Source organism: Mobula birostris, chromosome 7 (genome assembly GCF_030028105.1).
Source record: "Mobula birostris isolate sMobBir1 chromosome 7, sMobBir1.hap1, whole genome shotgun sequence".
NCBI lineage: Eukaryota > Metazoa > Chordata > Chondrichthyes > Myliobatiformes > Myliobatidae > Mobula > Mobula birostris.
In genome coordinates, this window is record NC_092376.1 from 50,564,099 (window position 1) to 50,590,304 (window position 26,206).

At 39.1% G+C, this 26,206-nt stretch overlaps 1 protein-coding gene across 1 annotated transcript in view; it reads left to right on the forward strand.

Moving 5' to 3' along the window:
- The window catches only part of alkbh8 (alkB homolog 8, tRNA methyltransferase), a 38,494-nt gene extending 14,907 nt beyond the window's left edge, over window positions 1-23,587 (forward strand). Inside the window, exons 7-11 of the mRNA XM_072263118.1 lie at window positions 6,889-6,995; window positions 9,616-9,767; window positions 10,234-10,502; window positions 13,710-13,859; window positions 22,210-23,587. Of these exons, the coding sequence (XP_072119219.1) occupies window positions 6,889-6,995; window positions 9,616-9,767; window positions 10,234-10,502; window positions 13,710-13,859; window positions 22,210-22,758 (1,227 nt within the window). The 3' untranslated portion in view covers window positions 22,759-23,587. The remainder of the gene's footprint in view (window positions 1-6,888; window positions 6,996-9,615; window positions 9,768-10,233; window positions 10,503-13,709; window positions 13,860-22,209) is intronic.
- The last annotated feature ends 2,619 nt before the right edge of the window (window positions 23,588-26,206 follow it).

A 26,206-nucleotide genomic window follows, 5' to 3' on the forward strand; every position in this document is an offset into this window, starting at 1 on the left:
GAAGACTCTATTCACTATGATTTATCAACACTGACCACTTTGACCAGCTTGTGTTAAAATGAACTTAATTGTTTTAAATTTTTTCTTGTAAAAATTGTGTATAATATATATTTAATTTGACTTTAACCAAGTTTAATCCTAAAATGGAGGAAAATCTGAGGCATTTGCTTATCTTATTTAAATAAGTAGATTCTCCCAGAAGCAGTTTGTTTGCTCAAAATTCCTTGCCTCTGTTTATACAGTAAGGGGGAAACTTAGAAATGTTTGGTTTCAAGTTTGAGATCTTCAACATTTAAACAATCCCTCTTTAAAACTATAAAATTCCTTTATGTGCTCCTCATTGAGTGCTGGTATTGGCTTGTCTTTCACATTTCATGTTTACGAAAGGATAAACTTGTTTATCCATATTCCATTGTCCATCAGTTCATCCATATCCTTATATACTTGGGTGATTCAAGAGCTCATTCAGACAATTATCAAATGTTGTCAGTGAATTCATTTCCTCTGTTCCTGAAGGCAGTGTATTATGGCTGCTTTCTCATGCACATCAAAATAAGGGGATGTTGGCTTTTTGGACCAACTAAGTTTTGAAGTTCATAAGGGTAGGTGGAAAAGCAATCTAGTGGACTGAAATCTTTGGGTAGGCTTAGCTTGGGGGGAGGATGGAATGGAAGAGCAAGAGATAAAATTGAACATTTTCAATCTTAAGTGAGACGTAGTGAGTTGTTAGAATGTTGGCATTTGTGATGTTGAACAAGATAATTGGCAGCTGAAAATTGAAGCTTTAAGTCCAATTGAGTGAATTTGGACTTAACTTTTAAATTCACAACTTTAAAAGCAAACCTATTTGCTGCAACACACACAAAAATGCTGGAGGTACTCAGGCCAGGCAACTGTACTTATTTCCATAGACGCTACCTGCCCTGCTGAGTATCTCCAGCATTTTGTGTGTGTTGCTCTGATTTCCAGCATCTGCAGACTTTCTCTTGTTTGCTATTTGCTGTAGATAATGTACAATATTGTCAGGGTATTTTCTGATGTTTGGTCTATTTGAGTTTTTGTTTGTATTGTGATATTTTCTAGTTAAAATTTGCTTGGAAGTGTTTGGAATTCTGTATGGAACTGTCAGTATTTATCACAAATGCAACCACATTTGCTTGGAATATCCCAACTACACTCTAATGTTAGACATGCTGGGGAATCTTGTCATTGAATTGTGCTAATTTAAGCGTGGCACATCAAAGGGGATGCTTGCCAAGTCAGGCAGCAGTGAGCATACTGGTCTCTAGCAATGGATTCTCACCCTGTGTCACTTAGCAGCTTCTCATGGTACTGTTTACAATGTTCCTTAGGGTTGTTTTAGCCGAGGGTGATAATGCTCCCACTACCTCTTAAATGCTCTCAACGGCCTGTGCCTTAAATAGCCTCTGACAACCAAGTCCTTCTCCTGGCCTTCACGTGTGACTTGGCTACTAAGCCTGGCCAAACCGTTTCTACCAACAGAAGAGGCAAAGGCAGGTTATTGGCGCCTTAAAACCGGTTGCTTTGGGCAGATGGGGCTCATCAGCTGTGGTTGGGAGCTCATCTAGAAGAAGGAAAACTCTGATCTCAAACCTCCTTTGCCTTGTGGCTTACTCACTCTTGGGGAAGGCTTTGGGAGTAAACCCTCATGGGGGGGGGGGTGTGATATCCAGAGCTGGAGTCCCTAGGGCAGTCCTATGTTGAGTTCAATGCTGACTTCAACACCACTGGTTCCAAACTGCATCGGTCTCTGACGATCACTTGGATTCATCAGATACGTGGGGATGGGGAGCTTGCTACATTGGCAACAGCTTTCTGTCCATATTGTCTTGCCCTGGGTTGTGTACCTGGACAGCTAGTTTGTAATACCCATAGTTGACTCGGACCAGTGGAAACCTCAGAATTTACAATGGGATTAGTTTTGGGATAAGGGGAGGTATGGATTATTAGACTAATTTATGGTTTAGTTTGGTTTCTTTTGGTTTAACTGGGAGATGGAGAATAGAAGATGCCCCTTTTAATTAGCATCTTGATTGACAAGGTAAGTAATAAAGACTCTAATCCAAAAGAAAACTTAGAGAATGTTAGTGACCAGCAATTCTGGTAGAGTTTACTTTTTAATCTAAACAGTGATAATTAGTTTTCATGTAAAAAGTGATTAACGGAATTCTTCTTGATTTTCAAATTCCAGATGCAATTTATCTTAGTTAATATGAACAAAAGAGTTCCTTTTAATGGCAAGAGGTTTGGAATGCAGTGGATTCTGGCTAATTAGTTCATAGGTTAATCATGGAAGCTACTTATTTGGGACAACTTTTGAAGAACAAAAAATAATCAAGATATATATTTTTCAAATTTGGGATATTATGCCGCTTAATTGGGACGAGACTTACTGAATAGTTTCTTACTAGCTTCAGTTGCGTGAACTTGTGTGGACATTAGACACTACATCATGTTTAAAGTGAACAGATTTTAAGTAATGTCAGTTACGTTCTTATGTTCAAAAAGCAGTGTTTTTTCTTCCCCCGTTGTGGTTTCAAGCATTCAGGCTTGGAAATGCTAGAAACAGTCAGGAGTGAGAATGAAATGGTTTTACTACTTTGGCCAGTTAGAAATTATGAAGAATTTGAAGCTATGACAATCATCTTGAATTTTAAAATGAAGATTTGGAGAATGCAATCGTCAAAAGCATTGTATGGACACAAGGTGCTTGTGCTAATTTTGTTCATTTACAGCCAGCCAAAAGAACATGGTAGCATGTTTGATGTCCCTCATATTTGATGACCATATAATCTGTGCGGGAGAGTTTTTAAAGTGGAAAAGCTGTTCCTCTCGGACAGTTCCACTTTCTTGACCTTGGAAGGTCGGGTCCAGTGGTACAAGTAGTAGTTGTCACAAACTGGGGTCGTCCTTGACTGTAGTGGATAATCGTGACTTCTTCTGTGCTTAACATGCCCTTTGCTGTCTACAAAGCATTGAAGAACCGCCTTCTAGGCCATTGGATCTCAACCTTGATCTCATCCACCCAGTGCGCTGAAGTTGACTTCACATGCTAGGACAGGCATTTCTGTATGTAACTGGAGTATAAGACCTACCAACTATCCTCACCTGGTATAACCTGCCTGTCAAAGCGGTTTACCAGGGTGTGGCTGCTTTCACATATGAATTGAAGCCTCAGGTGAGAGTTGAGTGTCCAGTGGAGACCAAAGGTGAGTATGCAGCTCAGAAAGGACATGACAAGCCCTTCACCAGAGGTGCTACCCCTCCCTGGATACCCCATACACAGCATAATACACTGAATGAATTTCTCTATTGATAAGCTATTAGGAACTAATACAATTTAATCACACTGTAGTAGCATTGGCAGTGTTCTAATTTATTCTGTATTTAATTTAAATACATGATGTGTTTCTCAGTTAAACGGTAGTTTGTCTTTTTAACTATTTCCAAAAAACTTTGGCTAATAGGGGCAGCTACTTAATGGGTCTTATGTATGTGTCACAATTAAGTGGAATCCACTGTATTTACACATTTTTCAAACTTTATTCTTAAAGTTTTAATCTTATTTAATCCACTGATTTATGTTACAAATTTGTGCCTCCTGAGGACTTTATTGGAATGACCAAAACTCAGCAATTTATTCTGTCATCTAGGCCCAGTTTATAAAAATTGTTGAAATTACAGCAGAGTATTTAGCCCTGCCATTCTACATTCATGTTTCTCATTTATACAAGCCGTAGCTCTAATTCTGTGCCCCTACCCTTTTCCTATAATCTCTTGATTCTCTCCTTCACTCCAACCATCAAATATTGACTTCATCTTTATTTATTTGCAAACTTTAATTTATTCCATCATTTTTATCCTGCTCTTGTCCTGATTATCTGCCACTTCAATTCTGGGATTAAAATGAGAGGATGGTCTAACTAGAGACCATCTAATATTGTAGTTCAAAAATCTTCATTGTCAGTCTTTCTACAAAATAGCTTTGTATATTATGACAGCTTTTTTTGTGTTAACTGAGTACCTTGTTAGTATTGATGCTAGATTTGGCGGCAGTTTGAATGGAGATGTTAATTTATTTGAACCTGCCAATGCATGTAGTTACTGACGAAAGGTCTCGGCCCGAAATGTTGACTGTTCGTTTCCACAGATGCTGCCCAACTTGCTGAGTTCCTCCAGCGTGTTGTGCGTGTTGCTTTGACCCCAGCATCTGCAGAGTATTTTGTGTTCATGTAGCTACTGCTGTAACATCTCTAGATGGTGCTGCAGACTAGAATTGGTAAAAAATTGGTTTCTGTCAAAAGGAAGATACCTTTCATAATTTGGCAATGTTTTGCTGATTTCCACATAATTGCTATACAAGCAACCCTGAAGTAAAGTGTTGCATTCCTAGAAAACCATCCATCTTGCAGATTTTTGTAGCTTGAAGCAGTGTCATCTGTGAATGTGTCAAGAAATGAGAGTTGAAACAGAATAAATTTTGCACTTAGTTACTTTATTTTTTTCCACATAAATTCTGTGAAGAGTAGATTTTTCTTTCAGTATCTCATACTTTTAATGATTTGTGAATTCTGTGAGGAGGAATTCCCATTACGCAAATGACTGCAATGCACCAGTATTGCTCAAGATGCACAGCACACATTTCTAACGTGCAACAGTTGTTCCAATGACTCCAGCAGGAACCTGTAAAGTATATCCGGGAACAGATGATCTTCAGTTAATATGAGCATTCTGTTATGCCTTATTGTAGTAAAACAGATTGCATGGCACATGTTGTATCCTTTAGGATTTCCCAAGGTGGTGAATAGGCAATACATCTACTGTTTTGTAGGCAGCACATTGTGCACGTTAAGGTTCTGTAGACATACATTATGATTAGCTAAGTTGGTGTGAATAAATTATGAACTGACTTCCAGAAGCTTCACCTATTATATGTTGTGCTATATATTCTTTTATATTCAAACTAAGCAAAAGTTAAAGCTGGAATTGGGCCGAATGTGGGTTATGCATGTGTTTTGGGTGAAACCTACTCAATTTATAGTTAAATTGTCTCCCATTGTATTTTTGGGAGCAGAGGGTGTGAAGACCAGACTGAATTTGAATCACGTTCTATATTAGGTCCAAAGGTTATAAGAAAGTGTGCCATTTAAGAAAAAAAAAGTATACTCTTGGAGCTAAAAGTTGTAATGTTGAGCTCTATGGATGCATCTTGACTTTTCATTATACCAAAGTTTTTGGATAAATAAATATTGTCTCTTATTCCTGATCAAAAATGTAGGTTGTTAACAACACATTGGATAATTTTCAAAGTATTACAGACAATTTCCAGTAAGGGTACTATTAATGAATGGATTTTCAATAGCTGCCACATGTTTCTGCTTTGAAAACAGAGAAAATCAGGGATATAAGAAGCAAGCATTTTATCAAGGCTTGCCTTGAACAACTGGGCAAGCAGACTGGGTTAACTTTTCCCTTCATATACACACAATTTGCTGTTGAAATACATACGTGGTAATGAGAGGCCTCTATTGGTTGACCATGGATGTTGCTTCCTAGCCGTCTAGATAGCAAGCCTGGGCAATACAATATGGAAAGCAGGCTGTTGCCCTTGTAGCAAGCCACCCTCTCCATGCATCTGAACAACCCAAAGGACCAACAGAGACAGATACAGTTTTGTACCAGTAGCGTCGCAGGAGTTGCCAGTCACCATTGAACTCAATGGTGGGACTGCCTTAGGGACTACAGCTCCAGATTTTTCCCTCAGGATTTGCTCCCATAGCCTTCCCTATGAGTTGGTATATCTGCAAAGCAGCAGAGTTTTGAGATCGGAGTTTTCCTTCTGGATGAGCTGCCAATTATGGCTGACGAGCCCCAGCTGCCCAAAGCGACTGATTTTAAGGTGCCAGTAACCTGCCTTTGCCCCTTCTCTTGTCAGTAGTAATGGTTCCATTGGGCTTAGTAGCTAAGCCTCCTGCAAAGTTCAGGAGCTGGTCTTGGTTGTCGGAGGCTATTTCAGGCGCTTGTCTTTGGGAGCATTTAATAGGTAGTGGGAGCTTGTCTCCATTACCACCCCCAGCTATAATAACCTTAAGGAAGCACATATATGATATTCAACGTAATATATCAGGACCACAAGATATTTGGATTAATTTAAGTCGAGACTAATTTTAATTTGGATTTTTCTTTTCTTTATTACATTAAAGAATTTGATCGGAGAACTAGGGGACACCGATATGGGGTGAGAGGTGAAAGATTTTAGAAGGAACTTGAAGGGCAACTTTCTTCAGAGGCTGGATGTGGAGAGGAAATCTTGAGGCGCGTATAATAGTAGCTTTTAAGAAACACTTGCACAATTACATAGAAAGGCAGGGTTAGAAGGATATGCGCCAAAGGTAAGAGATAGGGACAGCTGAGTGGGCACCATGGTTAGCATGCATTATCTGGGTCGAAGGGGACTATCATTTTTTTATTCTCCTATGACTAACTCTTTGAGGAATATTTGTGCATTACTTGTGTGGATAGGTTAACATTAGTTATAGCTTGGGTGTCAAGTCTAGATTTGCTGACATTGTTTCAGTACTGAACATGTATGAATTAGGAACAATAGTAACTTGCTAAGACCCTCAAACCTGCTGTGCATTCAATAAGCTCATGATTGATATAATTGTAAACTCAGTTCTGCTTTCCTGTCTACTCCTTTTCACTCTCTTGTTTATTAAGAATCTACCTCTAATTTAAAAAAAAAATCAAATACTATCACTACCCTTTAAGGAAAAGCTCGTTTGACTTTTCAATTGTTGCACGTATTTTTTAGCTTTAAATTAGTTACTTTGGACTTAACACAATTATTTGTGTTGGAACCTCTAGACTGTGATGGAGTTTCGGCACCCAGCAGGCCATAGCGTTCCAGTGATGTTACCTCGTCGCAGTTTGCTGGTCATGACCGGAGAATCCAGATATCTTTGGAGTCATGGGTGAGTGATAAACGTATGAAGTTTTGAAGAAAAGTTAACAGGGGGACTTTAAAGAAAATTGCTGTAGCTGTATCATGCCATGCCAACTAGCTCCAGGTCCTGTTGCCTCTTTGGCTCAGAACATAACTGTAGGGAATGATACTTGTGTTTTTTTCATAATGTAAGAAGAAAGGCACTGAATGTGGAAAGACACCTAAAAGATATATTGGGCATATAAACAGGAGGACAGATTATTTTGTGGAATCCTTTGTTACAGCTGAACTTGTTGCTGAGAATGTTTTAGATGCTAACCTAACTTTGTGAAAGAAATGATGAAAATTTGTGTATGATTTAAGTTTCATGTGAATGTATTTTCTTAGCTATTGCATTGGTTATGATGAAGCAGTGGCATTGTAAATTCAGTGACATTTCTAATGTAGACTGCCGAACGATTTAAATGGAATTTAAAAAGCCATTCAAAGTTGAGCAGTAGTAGATGAATGTTGGTACCATATCAGGAAATTGTGGATATGTGTTCATACTAACATATGTTCATATGTTCATTTTTTTTTAATGGGGGGAGTAGGAGTGTTGAGGCGAAACTTACTGGGTGCTGCAGGACTGCAGTGTCGGTCTGGCTGGTGCCAGCATGAATAGAGGAATAGCTGACAGATGGGAGACAGCGAGTGGGAATAAAAGGGGCCTTTTCTGGTTGGTTGCTGGTGACTATGGTGTCCTTCAGGAGTCAGTACTGGGACTGCTACTTTTCACATTATTTGCCAATGATTTTGATAATGGAATTGATGGCTTTGTGGCAAAGTTTGCGGATGATACACAGATAGGTGGAGGGGTAGGTAGTGCTGAGGAAGCAATGCAATTGCAGCAGGACTTAGACAAATTGGAAGAATGGGCAAAAAAGTGGCAGATGGAATAGTGTTGGGATATGTACGATAATGCATTTTAGTAAAAGGAACAATAGTGTGGACTAATATCTAAATGGGAGAAGGTTCAAACATCTGAGGCTCAGAGGGACTTATGAGTCCTCATGCAAGACTCCCAGAAGGTTAATTTACAGGTTGAGTATGTGCTAAAGAAGGCAGATGCAATGTTGACATTTATTTCAAGGAGAATAGAATATAAAAGGACGGAGGTAATGCTGAGATTTTATAAGACACTAGTCAGGCCACACTTAGTGTGCTGTCGACAGTTTTAGGCCCCGAATCTCAGAAAGGATGTGTTGCTATTTGAGAGAGTTCAGATGACGTTTACGAGGATAATTCTAGGAATGAAGGGGTTAACATATGAGGAGTGTCTGGCAGCTTTGGGTCTGTACTCGCTGGAATTTAGTAGAATGCTTTGGGGATCTCATTGAAACCTACCAGATGTTGAAAGGACCAGATGGAATGGATGTGGAGAGGATGTTTCTTATGGTGGGTGTATCCAGAACTGGAGGGCACAGCCTCAAAATTGAGGGGCAACCTTTTAGAGCAGAGGTAAGGAGGAATTTTTTTAGCCATAGAGTAGTGAATCTGTAGAGTGCTCTGCCACAACCTTTAGTGGAGGCAAAGTCCATGGGTATATTTAAGGTGGAAGTTGATAGTTTCTTGATCAGTCAGGGCATCAAAGGATATGGTGAGAAGGCAGATGTATGGAGTTGAGTGAAATCTGGGATCAGCCACAATGGAATGGTCCAGACTCGAATGGCTGAATGGCCTAATTTTGCAGCTATGTCTTATGGTCTTGTGCCTTATTTGTATTTTGCTGGGAGTCGGGGAGACTGCAGCAGTATAAAGGAGGCAGATGGCTGAGTTCTGTGGGACTGCAATGCCAGTCTGGCCGGCGTCTTGTTTGGATTTTACCGGTAGTTGGAGAAGCCACTGAGATGTAAGGGGACAAATTTCTTGGGTTTTTCGGGACTGTAGTTTTAGTGGCTGGTTCCTTATTTGGATTCTGTCAGTGGTCCGGTAAGCTGCAGTAGTGTAAGGAGGCCAATTTTTCCAGGTTCTGTGGGATTGCAGGCCCAGCCTAATGGGTGGCTGGGTTATGTTTTTCAGGTAGTCGGAGAAGGGGTAGGAGTGTTGGGTGGAATTTACCAGGTGCTACCAGGCTGTTGTGTGCATCTGACGGGTGGCTAGGTGGGATTTTTCCAGTAGTCTGAGATGGGGTAGGAAGGGGTGAATTTGCCAGTTGGCAGGGCAGGTCTGGTGGCTGCCTTTGTTGGATTTTGGCAGTTGGGATAATAAATTTTGAGAGAGGTAATAAATTATCCATTATGAAATGGCAGAGCAGACTCTGGTCTGAATGGCCTAATCCTGCTCCTGCGTCTTATGGTCTTGCATTTATTCCCAATTTGCTTGTACCATTAGCAATATCGTTAGAGAAAATTTAACCTAGGAAGTCTTCTAATAAACAAGACTGCAGTTATTTATCTGGTCATTACAACCGCCATTCGACAAAATAAATTGTTGCTTATACCTTTGTTTACTATTCATTTTATGTCTAGGCCAACTTGTGGAGGAAAAGTTTACTATTTTTATTAGTTATTAGCTATAGTAGGTTTATCTATATTTCAGAAACTTGGAAAATTATGTAAAGGATCAGACAACTACCAAAGAATCATTTTTTAAAATATATTTAATAGAATTACACCTCGAAAGTTTGATGTGGTGCCAGCATCGGATATGCAAAAGACTGGAACTATCAGTGGTGATGTTAGCAACTTGACCTTGAATAAAAGGGGAACAAGGACCAGTTTTACTTTCCGAAAAGTCAGGAAGAAACCATGTAATTGTGGTAAGTTTGTGTATTTTTTCCAAGTTTGTTTTATTGAGGTACAGTGCAGAGTAGGCCCTTCTGGCCCTTCGAGTCATGCTGCCCAGCAGCTCCGGATTTAATCGTAGCCTAATCATGGGACAGCCTACCAACTGGTACATTTTTGGACTGTGGGAGGAAACCGGATCACCAGAGGGAGTCAGAGGGAGAGTGTACAAACTCCTTACAGGCAGCAGTGGGAATAAAACCAAGGTTGCTGGTACTGTAAAGCATTGTGCTAACCACTACACTACTGTGCTGCCTGTGTTTGAAAGTAAAACTGTGCTCAACTTTAGAGAAACTTGTGATGCAATGTTTTGTTTGGAACTATATTCTTTACAATACCTGAAAAATACAGAAGTTTTACATTTGCAATTTGTTTTTTTTTTCTTATGCAAATTTCCATTCATGTAATGAGGAAAAAGTTGTGTTCTGCTCATTTCTACAGCTTACCAAGAAGTTTGTGACAGTCAAAATAGTTGCAAATACACAGATCCCCCTCCTTCTATTCCAATCACTGATGGGGATGCCTCAAAGCTGGAACACAAGTATGTGCATGATGTCTATGATGAGATTGCTGGCCACTTCAGCAATACTAGGCACACCCCTTGGCCAAAGGTGGTTGAGTTTCTCAAAACACTCCCAGATGGAGCATTGGTGGCTGACGTTGGTTGTGGAAATGGCAAATACTTGAGTGTTAACAAGGACTTGTTTATGGTAAATATATATATTTCTTTATCTTAAAAAAATGTGAGATATATAACTATTGTGCTTAATGTAAAGTTGTATTCTGTTCATTCAATGAAATGTCACATTTTTTCATTTATCATCTTCTTTGCCTTCAAACCACACATTTAAATTTGCTTCTTGCCCCTTTCAAACTTCTCAAACCACATTCATAGCCTTCTCAGTGGCCATGCCACCTTAAAATGATTTCTAATCTTTAAGGGCTTTTTCTTTACCATGTGCATTTCTTTCTATCTTCGATACACATTAACTACAATCTGCCCCAGAATACTGTGCCTGAGCTGCAGAATTCTGTCCTCGTTTCTGCATTAGTGTTCCAATAATTCATCCTCCAACCAAACTGTTGGTCATTTGTCCTAGCACTTTCCTTTGTAACATACTGTTGATTCTTTAAACAATGCTTCTATGAAGCACTTTGGGATGATTTTGCAAAGTTGAGGGTTGCTGTATTTGCAGGTTAAGTTAATATAATACAACTAGCTCTAAAGAGCAATGACAGTTTTGATGTTGTAACTACACCTATCAGTGCAAATTGTGTTAGTTTCTATTCATTTCTTATTGAATTCCTCTCAGAAAATCAGAAACAGATTACCTACCACTCACTCTTCATTACCTGACTTATTGTAAAAATACTTAAACTTTATTGATGCCACTTTGCTTACTCTTAATCCTTGCAGGCTATGTCCAAGTTCAGCTAATAAGCATGAACATTGATACCAGTTTAAAAACTAGATAAATGTTCAAATTGAAAGATTGACACAGATCTATTATCTATAAAGATTTAAGAGAAAAAGCATATTGAAGTGATCCTTCCCAAATAAATAATTCAATGGCTGGCTGTTCTTCAGGGTAATATAGCATGAATACATCAGCCCAATAAGTCTGTGTTGACCATTTTGCACACCCAGTCAATCCCAATTTCCTATGTTCAACCCATATTCCTCTAAGCTCTATCCCTCCATGTCCCTATCCAAGTGCTTCTTAAATTATACTATTGTACTTCTCTCAACCACTCCCTCTGGCAGCTTGTTCATATGCTCACCACCCAGTGCGTGGAAAAATTTGTCCCTCAGGTTCCTTTTAGATCTTTCCCCTCTCGCCCTAAATCTATGTCCCTTAATTTTGGGCAATCTACACTGGCGAAAAGACTGTTACCATCCACCTTACTTGTGCCTTTCATAATTTTAAAACATTTCTGTAAAATATGCATACCACTAATTACCAGCCTCTATTCCAAGAAACCCTCTTCAACCATGACCCTCTGCTTCCTGCTTGGAGCCAATTTTGAATGCACCTAATTAGCACTCCCTGGATTCCATGGGACATAACATTCCAGACCAACCTGCCGTGCAGGACTTTATTAAAGGCCTTGCTAAAGTCCACCCACTGCCTTTTCTCCATTTCAACTATGTTTCACTGCTCTCAATGCTTGCTCTGGGCCCTAGCTCTAATAACCAAAGGTGTTGATATGAATGAACATGGCATACTCATTTGAGGCTTATAAGTGTAATGGCTGATTATTTTTTTTTCCTCCCACCACCACTCCCAATTCCCAACTGCTTCCACCAGCTAAATTTAGCGGGGACTAGTCCATGTTAAAGGTTATTAATGTTAGAATCATCCATGTCCATAACTATTTGTATGTTTTCTGGAATTTGAAATAATAATAAAATATTTAAATCCTTGGTGTTTAGTCAAAATCAGATTGAATATCACCGGTTTATGTTGTGAAATTTGTTAACTTAGCAGCAGAGTGCAATGCATGATAATAAAAAATAAATACACAAATCAATTACAGTATGTGGATATTAAATAGTTAAATTAAAAATAGTGTAAAAACAGAAATAATAAAAAAGTGAGGTAGTGTCCATGGGCTCAATGTTCATTTAGGAATCGGGTGGCAGAGGGGAAAAATCTATTCCTGAATCACTGAGTGTGTGCCTTCGGGCTTCTACCTCCTTCCTGACATCAACAATGAGAAGAGGGCATGTCCTGGGTAATGGGGGTCCTTAATAATGTATGCCACTTTTCTGAGGCATTGCTCCTTGAAGGTGTCTTGGATAATACGGAGGCTGGTACTCAAGATGGAGCTGACTAATTATACAGTTTTCTATAGCTTTTGATTCTGTTCAGTAGCCCCCTCCCCCCCCCCCCCCAATAGTGATGCAGCCTGTCAGAATGTTCTTCATGGTACCTCTGTAGAAGCTTTCGAATGTTTTAGGTGACAAACCAAATCTCCTTAAATTCCTAATGAAATGTAGCTGTTGCCTTGCTTTTATAGCTGCATCAATATGTTGGGACCTGGTTAGATCCCCAGGAACCTGAAATTGTTCACTCTCTCGACTTCTCGTCCCTCTGAGGATTGGTTTGTGTTCCCTTGTCCTACCCTTTCTGAAGTCCACAATCAGCACTTTGGTCTTACTGACGTTGAATGCAAAGTTGTTGCTATGACGTCACTCAACTAGCTGGTATATCTCCTGTACGCTCTCTCGTCTCCATCTGAGATTCCGCCAACAATGGTTGTAACAACAGCAAAGTTATAGATGGCATTTGAACAATGCCTAGCCCCACAGTCGTGGGCGTAGAAAAGCAGAGCAGTGGGCTAAGCACACATCCTCGAGGTGCGTCAGTGTTGATCGTCAGTGAGGAGGATATATTAGTACAAATTTGCACAGATTGTGGTCTTCTGGTGAGGAAGTCCAGGATCTAATTGCAGAGGGAGGCACAGAGGCTCCTGTTCTGTAGCTTATCGATCAGGACTGTAGGAATGATGGTGTTAAACACTGAGCTATAGTCAACGAACAGTATCCTGACAAAGGTGTTTGTATTGTCCAGATGATCTAAGGCTGCGTGAAGAGCCATTGTGATTGCGTCTGCCGTAGACCTTATTTTGGCAATAGGCAAACTGCAGTGGGTCCAGGTCCTTGCTGAGGCAGGAGATGATTCTAGCCATGACAAACCACTCAAAGCATTTCATCACTGTGGATATAAGTGTTATTGGATGATAGTCATTAAAGCAGATTACAGTACTCTTCTTGGGCACTGGTATAATTGAATACTCCAGCCTGTTGGTTGACAGTTTATTCAAGTTTGTTAACATTGACTTTAGAATTTTGTAATTGCTTAATCTGTATTTCTAAGAATTTATATTGTAGTATTTTCATTCTCATTTAACAGATTGGTTGTGATCGCAGCAAAAATCTTGTTGATATTTGCAGAGAGAGAAAATTTGAGGTCTTCATCTGTGATGGCTTGCTTGTGCCCCTACGTGGTGGCATTTGTGATGCTTGTATTTCTATAGCTGTTATTCACCACTTTTCAACAGAGGCAAGTATAAACGTAATTTCAACGAAGAAATGTTCCTAGGCTGGGAATATGTTTCTTTATTTTGTGTCCATGCTTAGTTTGAAGTATTTATGAATCTTTAATGGGAATAAAATGTTTTATTTAAATATGTAAACATCTAAAAGGTCATATTGACATGGTGTAGGAACTGGGTTGTGTGTTCATCAAACTAAGTAGGAATTTAAAAATGCCACCATCTATGCTCCCAATTTTTTGTTCTAGCTTGAGAAATGCCATGCATAACCCAAGTACCAAACATAATTTTGATAATAGTGACATAATTTCCTTTAAAAAGAAAGGAATTAGTAAATGGTTGTGAATGGCAACTGTTAATAACTCTGGGTAAATATTTATTATATGTGCATTCTTGAAGTTGGAGGGACAGTTGTAAAATAGACGAAAATACAATTCATGTATCTGTTTCCTAAACCCACTAACAGTTGTGCTCCTTCAAAAAACTTATATTATTCTGGAGCTTTTGTTTTGCTCATTGTTTTTCTTTATTTATCTGAACAAGCTCCTGTAGCCCTATAACCTTCCTTTAACCTAAAACTAATATGGCAGGGGGATGAGAACCCACACGGAAAAGAAGAGGGAAGTGATGCAGAGAACAAAGCTATGTATGGCGTTTTGGCCATCCAAATGAGAGAGATTACTCTTTTTTTTCACATGTCCATCACACTTTTGCTAGAATTGATTATTTTTTAATTGATAATTGGCTTGTGACTGTCAGAGTATATCGATTACAGATCACGCCCCAGTCACCCTGTCTATAATTCTTCCTGGTTTCCCCCAAATGAATAAGCATTAGCGTTTTAATCCGACCCTGTTGTCGGATAATGATTTTGTAAGAGTTATGGAGGACCAGATAACTTTTAAATACTAACGTGTCATCTGAACCTCAAGTCAGGTTGTTTGGGATGCTATGAAAGCATATCTAAGGGGTCAAATAATTTCACGTACTGTGAATTTGAAAAGAAAGACCCATAAAGAGTGATTAGATCTGGTCAATCAAAATAAAGCAACAGACCAACTATATGCCCAGACCAAAAATCCAGAGTTGTATAAGAAACAAGTGGAACTTCAAACTCAGTTTAACCTTATTTCCACACACCCAATTGAATGTCAACTTTTGGTAGGTAAGAGCCAGTTTTATATCCATGGTGATAAATCCGGTAAATTTTTAGTTAACTAACTAAGACGCTCTGAACCTAAACAACATATTACCAAAATTCGAATGGGAAATGGGAACATTACCTTGAATCATTCTGAAATTAATAACACATTCAAGAATTACTATTTCTCGACTCTATACTTCTGAATCTTTAAATGATAATATTTCTGTCGAGCATTTTTAAAATAGTTTAAATATTCCTACGCTTTCTCCTGATTTCAAAGCAAAACTGAATAAGCCATTATCATTGGAGGAAATATCCTCAACTATTTCTGTATTGCCGTCTGGTAAATCTCCTGGACCTGATGGGTTCTCTGCAGAATTCTCTAAATCATTTTCCTCACTGCTTTAACCTCAACTAATTTTAGTTTTATCTGACTTGTTTAAACAAGGTAAGTTGCCAGCATCATTTAATGAGGCATGTATTATTCTTTTAGCGAAAAAGGCAAAGATCCATCAGAGTGCTTTTGTATAGGCCGATTTCTTTGCTAAATGTTGATGTTAAAATTTTGGCTAAAGTTTTGGCCCGTAGATTGGAGAACATTCTACCCTTAATTATTTCTGAAGACCAAACTGGTTTTATTAAAAATCATCTCCCTTTTTTTAATATACAGTGTCTATTTCATATCTTATACTCGCCTTCAGCTGGGATTCCTGAATGTGTCATTTCTCTAGATGCAGAGAAAGCGTTTGATAGTGTGGAGTGGTATTTTTGCGGTTTTAGAAAAATTTGATTTTGGACAAAGTTTTATTACGTGGATTAAATTGTTATATTCACACCCCACTGCTTCTGTCTTGACCAACTCTCAACAATCCCAGCCTTTCAACCTTAAGTGTGGCACCCAGCAAGGGTGCCCTTTAAGTCCCTTACTTTTTGATCTGGCCATAGAGCCACTGGCAATTGCGTTTCGTAGCTGTGCTGAATTGACGGGGATTTGGTGGGGGGGGGGTGGTTGTTGAGCAGAAAGTCTCTCTTTATGCTGATGATCTTACTTTTTATATCAAATCCGACTACCTCCTTATCCCCAATGTTTTCACTCCTTAACAAATTTAGCCAGCTTTCCGGATACAAACTTAATTTACATAAGAGCGAACTTTTTCCAATAAACAAAGAGGCACAAATATTAGAATTTCATAACATCCCTATTAAAGTAGTAAATAATCGATTTACTTGGCATTACAGTAACAAGGAATTATAAGCATCTTTTCAGAGAAAATTTCACTAATCTTTTAAACCATACAAAACAGAGTCTAGTACAGTGGTCACCCCGTCTATGTCTCTGACAGGTCGAATTAATGTTGTTAAAATGTATATCCTTCCCAAATTTTTATACTTACTTCAATCTTAACCAATTTTTATTTCTAAAGCTTTTTTTGACTCGTTAGATTCTATTATTTCGTCCTATCTATGGAAGGGCAAACATCCCAGACTAAAGAAAGCTCACCTTCAAAAACCTAAAAGGGTCGGTGGTATGGCCTTGCCCAATTTTTGTTTATATTACTGGGCAGCCAACATACGTTGTCTTATCTTTTGGTCTTACTTTTATAATCAGTCTAACTGCCCAAAATGGGTGGCAATGGAGTTGAACTCTTATAAGAATCTCTCCATTCCCGCACTTCTTGGATCCGCACTTCCTTGCCATCTGCCTAAATCAATTGTTAATCCTGTCATCAGACACACTCTGAGAATATGGGCTCAGTTCAGAAAATATAATGGTCTTCACGGTTTCTCTCTCTCTCTCTCTCTCTCTCTCTCTCTCTAGTCCGATTCTACATAATCATCTTTTTCAGCCTTCTATGCAGGATTTCACATTTCAAGACTGGCAGAGAAAGGGCATTAGGTGCTTTGAAGATCTTTTCATAGACAATTGCTTTGCAACTTTTGAACAACTGTCTGTAAAGTTCAACCTACCCAACACTCATTTCTTCAGATAACTCCAAATTAGATATTTTATCAACCCTTTAATACCAAATTTTCCTGAGGTACCCGATAAAAATGTTGTGGACTTGTTTCTTCGTATGAACCCATTGGGTAAAGGTTTAATATCCACTATTCGAACTATGTTAGCGATTTTGAGGCGAGCCCCTTTTGACAAAATTAAAACTGCCTGGGAGCATGATTTAAATTCTTCTTTGTCCGACAAGGTTTGGGATTCAATTCTCAAGACAGTTGATTCAACTTTATGTGCTTGCCACTGCCTTTTACAATTCAAGGTTGTACACAGGGCTCATATGTCTAAAACTAAATTATCGTGGTTCTATCCTGATATTAGTCCCTGTTGTGACAAGTGTAAAAGGGGCGAGGCTTCCTTTATTCATATGTACTGGGCTTGTCCTAGCTTGGAGAAATTCTGGAGAGATGTCTTTTTAACTTTATCCCATATACTGTACTTAATTGCTATTTGGAACATAACCCTCTGATTGCTCTTTTTGGCACCTCGGGAGAAGTTGACACGCATCTGAGTCTGACTAAATGTCGTACTTTGCCTTTTGCCTCTCTTTTGGCCAGACGTGCAGTCCTTAGGTGGAGAGATGTTGCCCCACCCACTAACGCTCAATGGCTCAGAGACGTACTGTCCTGCTTAGACCTTGAAAAGATTCATTATTCACTTCTTAATTCGGACATAAAGTTCCAAAAGGTGTGGGGATCTCTTCTTGAATATTTTCATAATTCCCGTTTAGATTCAGGGTGTATCCTTTTTTTTTTTTGCATTTAAATCCCTTCCTTCCAGCTTTTTTCGGTTAAGACTTACGGTTTTTTTTTGATATGTAAACATATTATAGCTCAGGTAGTAGGCAATGTATCTTTTTATAAATACAGCTCTGGTGATAAAAGTTCTGATTGTTTTCTATATATTGTAAGGTTTGCTTGGAGTTGGGTAGTGGGAGGGCAGAGTGGTAACTAACTTTATACATTCCTACTATGGGTGCTTTTTCTTAACTGTTATGAACTGTACATTTGATATGTTTGTTTTGCACTGCATAAAACTCTTACCTTTTTTTTGTACTAAAAAAAAAATAAGAGACCAAAGCTGGAGTTAGTGAAGAAAAAAGTTAGAGTGCGTAAAAGTGAAAAGCAAAAATCGCATAGGTCACTAGATTCTAAAAGGACAATGAGTAAAAGGGCACTTTATCTAAATGCCCGTAGTATTAGAAACAAGGTTAGTAAATTTGTGGCACAGATCAGTACCAAGGCATATGATATAGTGGCCATTACAGAAACCTGGTTGCAAACCTGGTAACTAAATATCCAAGGGTATCAGGTAATACGGAAAGATAGGCAAGAAGGCAAAGGAGGTGGGGTGGCACTCTTAATTAAGGATGAGGTTAGGGCGATTGTGAGAGACAATATAAGATCTACGGAGCAGAATGTTGAGTCCATCTGGGTAGAGATTAAGAATTATATAAGCATCCGTTAGTCTCGTGAGACCATGGATTTGCGCCTTGGAAGGTTTCTAGAGCACAGGCCTGGGCAAGGTTGTATGGAAGACTGGCAGTTGCCCACGCTGCAAGTCTCCCCTCTCCACGCCACCGATGTTGTCCAAGGGAAGGGCACTAGGGCCGATACAGCTTGGCACTGGTGTCGTCGCAGAGCAATGTGTGGTTAAGTACCTTGCTCAAGGACACAACACGCTGCCTCAGCTGAGGCTCGAACTAGTGACTTTCAGATCACTAGACCGATGCCTTGACCCACTTGGGCACGCGCCAACACATATTAAGAATAGTAAAGGGAAAAAAAATCACTGGTGGGAGTTATCTATAGGCCACCTAATAAAAATATTGCAGTGTAACTGAGGCTTGTAAGAATGGAATGGCAGTTGTCATGGGGGATTTTAACTTCCACATAGATTGGGTGAATCAGGTTGGTCAAGGAAGTCTTGAGGAGGACTTCATAGAATGCATCAGTGATGGCTTTCTTGAGCGGCATGTTAGTGAACGTACAAGGGAAAATACTGTCTTAGATCTAGTCCTGTGCAATGAGATAGGTAAGATTAACGATCTTGTACTTGGGGATCCTCTTGGAAAGATTGATCATAGTAAGATTGAATTTCATGTTCAGATGGAGGATGAAATAGTTAGATCGAAAACTAATGTATTATGCTTGAACAAGGGAGACTACAATGGGATGAGGGAGGAGTTGGCTAATGTAGATTGGGAGCACAGGCTATTTGGTAGGACAGTTGAGGAACAGTGGAATACTTTCCAAGAGATTTTTCACAGTGATCAACAGAAGTATATTACAGTCAAAAGTACGGACAGTAAGTGTGGGGAGAGCCAGCCTTGGATAACTAAGGAAATGAAAGATAGTTTCAAATTAAAAGCTCATGTACAAAGTCGCAAAGAGTAGTGGGAGACTGGAGGATTGGGAAAACTTTAAAAAGAAACGAGGAACAACTAAACAAGAAATAAGGAAAGGGAAGGTAGAGTATGACAGTAAATTAACACAAAATATAAAAACAGCAAAAGTTTTTATAAATATATAAAGCGGAAGAGGGGCGGCTAAAGTCAACGTAGGTCCCTTGGAGGATGAGAAGGCGAAATTGATATTGGGTGATAAGGAAATGGCTGAGGCATTGAATTACTATTTTGTGTCGGTCTTCATGGTGGAGGACACGTTTAATATGCCAAGGAATGATGTTATGGACGAAATGGGAGGTGGTGACCTCGATAAAATCATTGTCATTAAAGAGATAGTGATGAGCAAACTAGAGGGCCTGAAGGTAGATAAGTCTCCTGGTCCTGATGGGATGCATCCTAGGGTGCTGAGGGAATTGGTGGAGGTTATAGTAGACGCGTTGGTAATCATTTATCAAAATTCTCTGGACTCTGGGCAAGTTCCAGCGGATTGGAAGACAGCAAATGTCACACCAGTGTTTAAAAAAGGATGTAGGCAAAAGACAGACAACTATAGGCCAGTTAGCTTAACATCTGTAGTCAGGGATAATGCTTGAAGTTGTCATTAAGGAAGAAATAGCGAAACATTTAAAAAGGAGTGGTTCCATTAGACAGATGCAGTATGGATTCAGAAAGGGCAGGTCCTGTTTGATAAACTTACTGGAGTTCTTTGAGGACATAATGAGTGCAGTGGATAAGAGGGAACAGGTGGATGTCGTACACTTGGATTTCCAGAAGGTGTTCAATAAGGTGCCGCACAAGAGACTTATAAATAAGATAAAGATGCATGGAGTTGGAGGAAGTTTATTGGCATGGATAGTGGATTGGTTAACCAATAGAAGGCAGAGAGTTGGTGGTGAGTGGGGTGCCATAGGGGTTGGTGCTGGGCCTGCAGCTGTTTACCATTTACATTGATGATTTGGAAGAGAGGACTGAGTGTAGCATTGCAAAATTTGCTGATGACACTAAACTGAGTGGAAAATCAAATTGTACAGAGGATGTGCAGAGTCTGCAGAGGGTTATAGATAGGTTAACTGAGTAGGCCAAGGTCTGGCAGATGGAATACAACATTGGTAAATGTGAGATCATCCACTTTGGAAGGAATAATAGAAGAGCAGATTATTATTTAAATGGTGAAAGGTTGCAGCATGCTGTTGTGCAGCGGGATTTGGCAGTGCTTGTGCATGAATCACAAAAAGTTGGCTTGCAGGTACAACAGGTTATTAAGAAGGCAAACGGAATGTTGGCCTTCATTGCTGGAGGGATTGAATTCAAGAGCAAGGAGGTCATGCTGCAACTATACAAGGTACTGGTGAGGCCGCACCCGAGGTACTGTGTGCAGTTCTGGTCTCCATACTTGAGGAAGGACATACTGGCTTTGGAGGCTGTGCAGAGGAGGTTCACCAGGTTGATTCCAGAGATGAAGGGGTAATCTATGAGGCAAGATTGAGTCATCTGGTCTTATACTGTCTGGAATTCAGAAGAATGAGAGGGAATCTTATAGAAACATACAAAATTTTGAAAGGGATAAATAAGATAGAATTAGGAAAGTTGTTTCCATTGGTAGGTGAGACTAGAACAAGGGGACGTTGCCTCAAGATTCAGGGGAGAAGATTTAGGACGGAGATGAGGAGAAACTGTTTTTCCCAGAGAGTGGTGAATCTCTGCAGTTCTCTGCTCAGGGAAGCAGTTGAGGCTTCTTCACTAAATATATTTAAGATACAGTTAGATAGATTTTTACATAGGGGAATTAAGGGTTATGGGGAAAAGGCAGGTAGATGGAGCTGAGTTTACAGACAGATCAGCCATGATGGGCCGGATGGCCTACTCCTGCTCCTATTTCTTATGTTCTTATGTACTCGGAGACAATGCTTGGGAAAACTTTGCAATAATTTCTCCATTTCAAAATTGTGATCCTTATGACTTCAGTTTTAACCTACCTGTATGTTCTTCCCTTTCCTACTGCAGTTCTCCTGTCATAGGTTTTTAAAGTACGTTAACCTCTGGAAGTGACTCTTTGCAGTTTCCTGTTCAAATTCATTTAGTCTGATTTTTGACCTATCTACTTGGATTTCTGATTCAGTCCTGTATATTTGGTTATTGGTTGCAGAACTTTCAGCTGTAATGGTCTTCTAGCTTGTACTTCCTTGCCCAAAATCTCCTGTGTTTTATCTTCCTGAAGATCATTCTCATTGACCCAAGCAATTGCTGAATTATAATAGAATCTACTAGAAACACATGGTTGAAGAGAAAAGTTTGTTCATTAGCTGCAAGCCTTCAATCCATGTTCATTCTACTTGTGAATATTTGTTTTATAAATATTTGCTTTATAAATATTGTATTCATTTATTGACTTGAAAATGAAAGATTACCCACATTTTCCACCGCTACTGAAGAATTTTGGACCTTACAACTTGTACTTTTGCAATCAATAAATTGAATAGTAGATTGTACACTTGACAAACTTAGTTATTCAGTACTTGTTTAAATTACAATACCTTCTTGGGACAATATATTAATCCTGACTTATTAACTAATCCGTGTTTAATACAAATTAATTGGAGTGCAAAGTTAGAATCTACAAAATGTTATCTATTCAACTCTTATCTGGGATTTGCTATATGATTTGAGAAGCTAAATTGGACAACATTACTATGTAGCGAGTTGGCTATTTCATGTTCTGATGTAAAATAGTAACTATAACATTTATAAATTTCTTGCTCTTTTAGTTTAGTCTTTTTCAATGATTATTTTCAATTACAGGAAAGGAGGCTGTCAGCTGTCAAAGAGATTGTGAGACTACTACGGCTGGGAGGCAGAGGACTTATCTATGTTTGGGCAATGGAACAGGAACACAACAAAGTAAAATCTAAATATCTCACAGAAAAGAAAGGAAAATTAGTCCGATCCAAAACAAATTGTCCGGACGTGCAAGCAGAAATTGAATACTCTTGCACCAATCAAGATGCGAATAGGATGAATTTAACTTGTTTTGAGCAGGTACCAGATGTTATAAAGGATGCAACAGATAAACAAAATGGTGCAAAGCTGCCTATTCATACAAATAGAACTTCCTTTGATTCACAAGATCTGCTTGTTCCTTGGCATTTAAAAGGAGTTGGAGGCCAACACAAAGCTAATGGTGCCACAACACCACCTCCTGAAGTCAAAGAACATGTGGTTTATCATCGTTTTTATCATGTTTTTTCAGCTGGGGAACTGGAAAACCTCTGCAGATGTATATCAAATATTAGGATTCTTCAGAGTTATTATGATCAAGGAAACTGGTGTGTCATAATTGAGAAATGCTAAAATGATGCAACTTCATATTTAATTAACTTGATGCACATGACAATATAGTATAATTAGAATCTTAATAGCAATGGACTTTTTAAAAGGAAAAACACTTAATAAAGGGGTAATAATGATTAAGTCATGTGGTAATAATCACCGAGAGCTTTGTATTAATGAATGCACCGATAATGTGGTATGTGAAACAACTTGAATTTTGGGTCACCATGGCCATGTCAGGTTTATATAAGAAACCTCCCAGTAAGGGGGTGGGAGAAGATGCTCTTAAAAGGGCATTATTCATGTGTGAATAATTGTTTTTGCTTTGAGTGTGAAGAGACAGTGACAGTTGTGCATCTTCAAGTCATTCGCAAGTGAGGAAAGTAGAACCACTAAACTTTAATTTTAAAAATGTAGGAGTACATTGATGTGTCGAATGTTTCCCATAGTCTTCATGCATTCCTAGAAAGCTTGAGTATTTACAATGCTGTTTGTTTGGTTTTCTTTCTATTTATTATATAGCTGTTCCAACTGAAATTGTTCCCAGTTTTGAAACAAACATGAATTGGAAATGCATCTTAAAGAGAGTATAAAACTTTGTGCAATATGTAAAAATAAAATTATCACTGATACAAAAACACACCCAATAAATGAAGAATAACATTTTATAACTGGTGTATGTAATACCTTTTTAAAAAATTAATGAGGAGTAATGCTAGTGAAATGAACTGGATTGTGGCTTATGTGTTTGACTTCCCCCAGTTATCTTAATTAGAATGAAAATGTTCTAATGAAATAGATGTGTAAGAAATCTCAAATTTTTAAAAACATCCTTGGCAATCAATAAAAATGTGCTCCAATTTTCTGGGTTGACCATTTCAATGTTGAATTTACAGTTTACAATTATTTTTTTCCATTAGCTGGTTTGGATAAAGTTACTGGCAATGTGAAATTTATTCAAGGTTTACTTTCAGTACAAAAGTCACCAACAGTTTTGTTTTGAACTAGTTTCCTGTGCTGTTTGCAGCAAGATTTTTGTTTTGTAATGCATGCAATATTTTCAGTTCACAGAATTACCAGAACATAAAAGTTGTCAAATTGTGACATATCCTTTTACCAGGTTTTCAAATACCAAAATTATTCTGTTATTCCTCTATGAAGTATTCTACCTTGTCTAACATGGATAACCTTCCTCTAAGCATACCTTTGTCTTAGGTTTTTGGAAGATGAGAATGATGACTGGTGACATGCATCCTGTATTGGAAGAGTTCAGTGGATTCTACGTTCTTGATTCATGCAAGTTTTCCAGAAATATAATTGATACACCCAGGAGATCTTTTCGATCTTCTACAAAAGAACCTGCAATGTAATTGCATACTCTGAAATTATTTACTGCCAGTTGGTATTTACAGCAACAATGTAGGTCCTCCATCTTAGTCTGTCCTTGGCCATCTTCTCTATTGTGCTGCAGGTGTGGTTCAAGGTTCTCATTTCTGCCTCTACTATACAGCGCCAAGTTGTCTTTGGTCTCCAAAATTCAAATTTGGTCTTGGTGGTGTTCAAGGCTTCCTTCATCGTGCCACTAGCAGCTTCTTGGTTTTCACTACTGTCAGCCATGCAAGTCCTGAGTGGAGACTTGGGAATACCATTGCACACAGATATAGATGTATTGTTCATTGCTGTTTCTTTAACTTTTTTTTAACCAGACAGGGTTGTTGCCTCTGAGCTGAACCCCCAAATCTGCAGAACCAGTGGACCACTCTTAATCTGGCCTTTATCCTTTGACCTGTTTGACATAGGTGACCCTATCACGAGCCAAAGAACAAGGTCTGCTCTCCAGCCAACGTAGTTCTCTGATTTATTGAGACATGCAAACCTCCACACCCTATGACAAGGTTGTAGTCCTCTTGGAGGATACTCTGAAATTGGACACGCTGGAGGCAGGAAGCATGTTCCCGCTGATGGGTGAGTCCAGAACCAGAGGCCACAGTTTAAGAATAAGGGGTAGGCCATTTCGAACGGAGTTGAGGAAAAACTTTTTCACCCAGAGAGTGGTGGATGTATGGAATGCTCTGCCCCAGAAGGCTGTGGAGGCCAAGCCTCTGGATGCTTTCAAGAAAGAGATGGATAGAGCTCTTAAAGATAGCGGAATCAAAGGTTATGGGGATAAGGCACTGGAACTGGATACTGATTGTGGATGATCAGCTATGATCACAGTGAATGGTGGTGCTGGCTCAAAGGGCCGAATGGCCTACTCCTGCACCTATTGTCTATCATATTGTCTAAATTGCTCTCTTGTATCTTTGGTGCCAAAGACTGCTTTCATTGTATTGCTCAGAAATGAGCTCTTTGGATAAACACGTCAATGTTGACCTTTTCACCCATCAGCAAAACATTCTGCCTTATCAGCCACAACACAGTGCCTCCAGCAGATATTTGTGATTTATTGATTTCCTAGTACAAGTGATATTGCTGGAAGATGGAAAATCATACAGCAAAAGTAGGAGTTTTTACTTCCTGGAATGGCTTGGTAATTTGAAGCGCAGCAATACAGTAATAGAACTCGTTGATGATTATGAATATATAAAACACTTAAGGTAGATGAATTCACCATCTGTTCTTTGCAGAAGGCAAAGCCAATTTGGCATGGATAAGTGTGTGGGGTTATGGGGTTATATATCCTCAGGAAAAACAAGTCTGGCAATATCTTTTTACTGGGATGAAAAGAAAACTTGCTGGGAGTCTGATAGATTCAAATATTATGAGAACGTGCAAGTGAAGCCATTGGAGGTAATTAGCATTGTGGGTCTAAAAGATAAGATATTTTAATCGTTAGGTTACAGTTTTGATACGCTCATTAATGAAGATTTGACTGTTTCCATTGTTGGGAAACTTAATTTAAAATAGTTACTAGGAGCAGGGAAAAAAAGCTTTATTGGTGAGCTAATGGTGAGAGGAGAAGATGGCGGCGCACCTGCATGTGCGCAGCCCTCCAGTGAAAAATGATACTGTATCTGTTAAATAGGGGCCGTGGACAATTCTGATTTGATGGAGAATGGACGTGAAAGCACAGAGGAACATCTGGAGAAATTTCTGAAACGCCCGTTCGCCGCTGTCGTTACTGTGTGATCACGAATCTTTCGGAGCGTAGGCCTCAAAATCCCCGGCCTTGCCTGCTTTTGGCGACTGAGAAGGAGGTCGAATCGTTCGGACAGAGATGGTGCTCAGTACTCGGTGTCGGAGAGCTGATCAGAGCTCGAGGTTTTCGGATGACTCAGAGTTGGATTGTGGTCGGCATGGCAGGGAGAGTTTTTCTTCCTTCTCGTGTCTGCGTGAAATGTGGAACATTTGAGAAACTTTGAACTTTGTACTGTGCTCATGGACTTCTTCATCAAGTTACGGTATTGTTGCACTGTTGTAACTGTATGTTATAACTGTGGTTTTGTTAGTTTTTTCAGTCTTGGTCTGT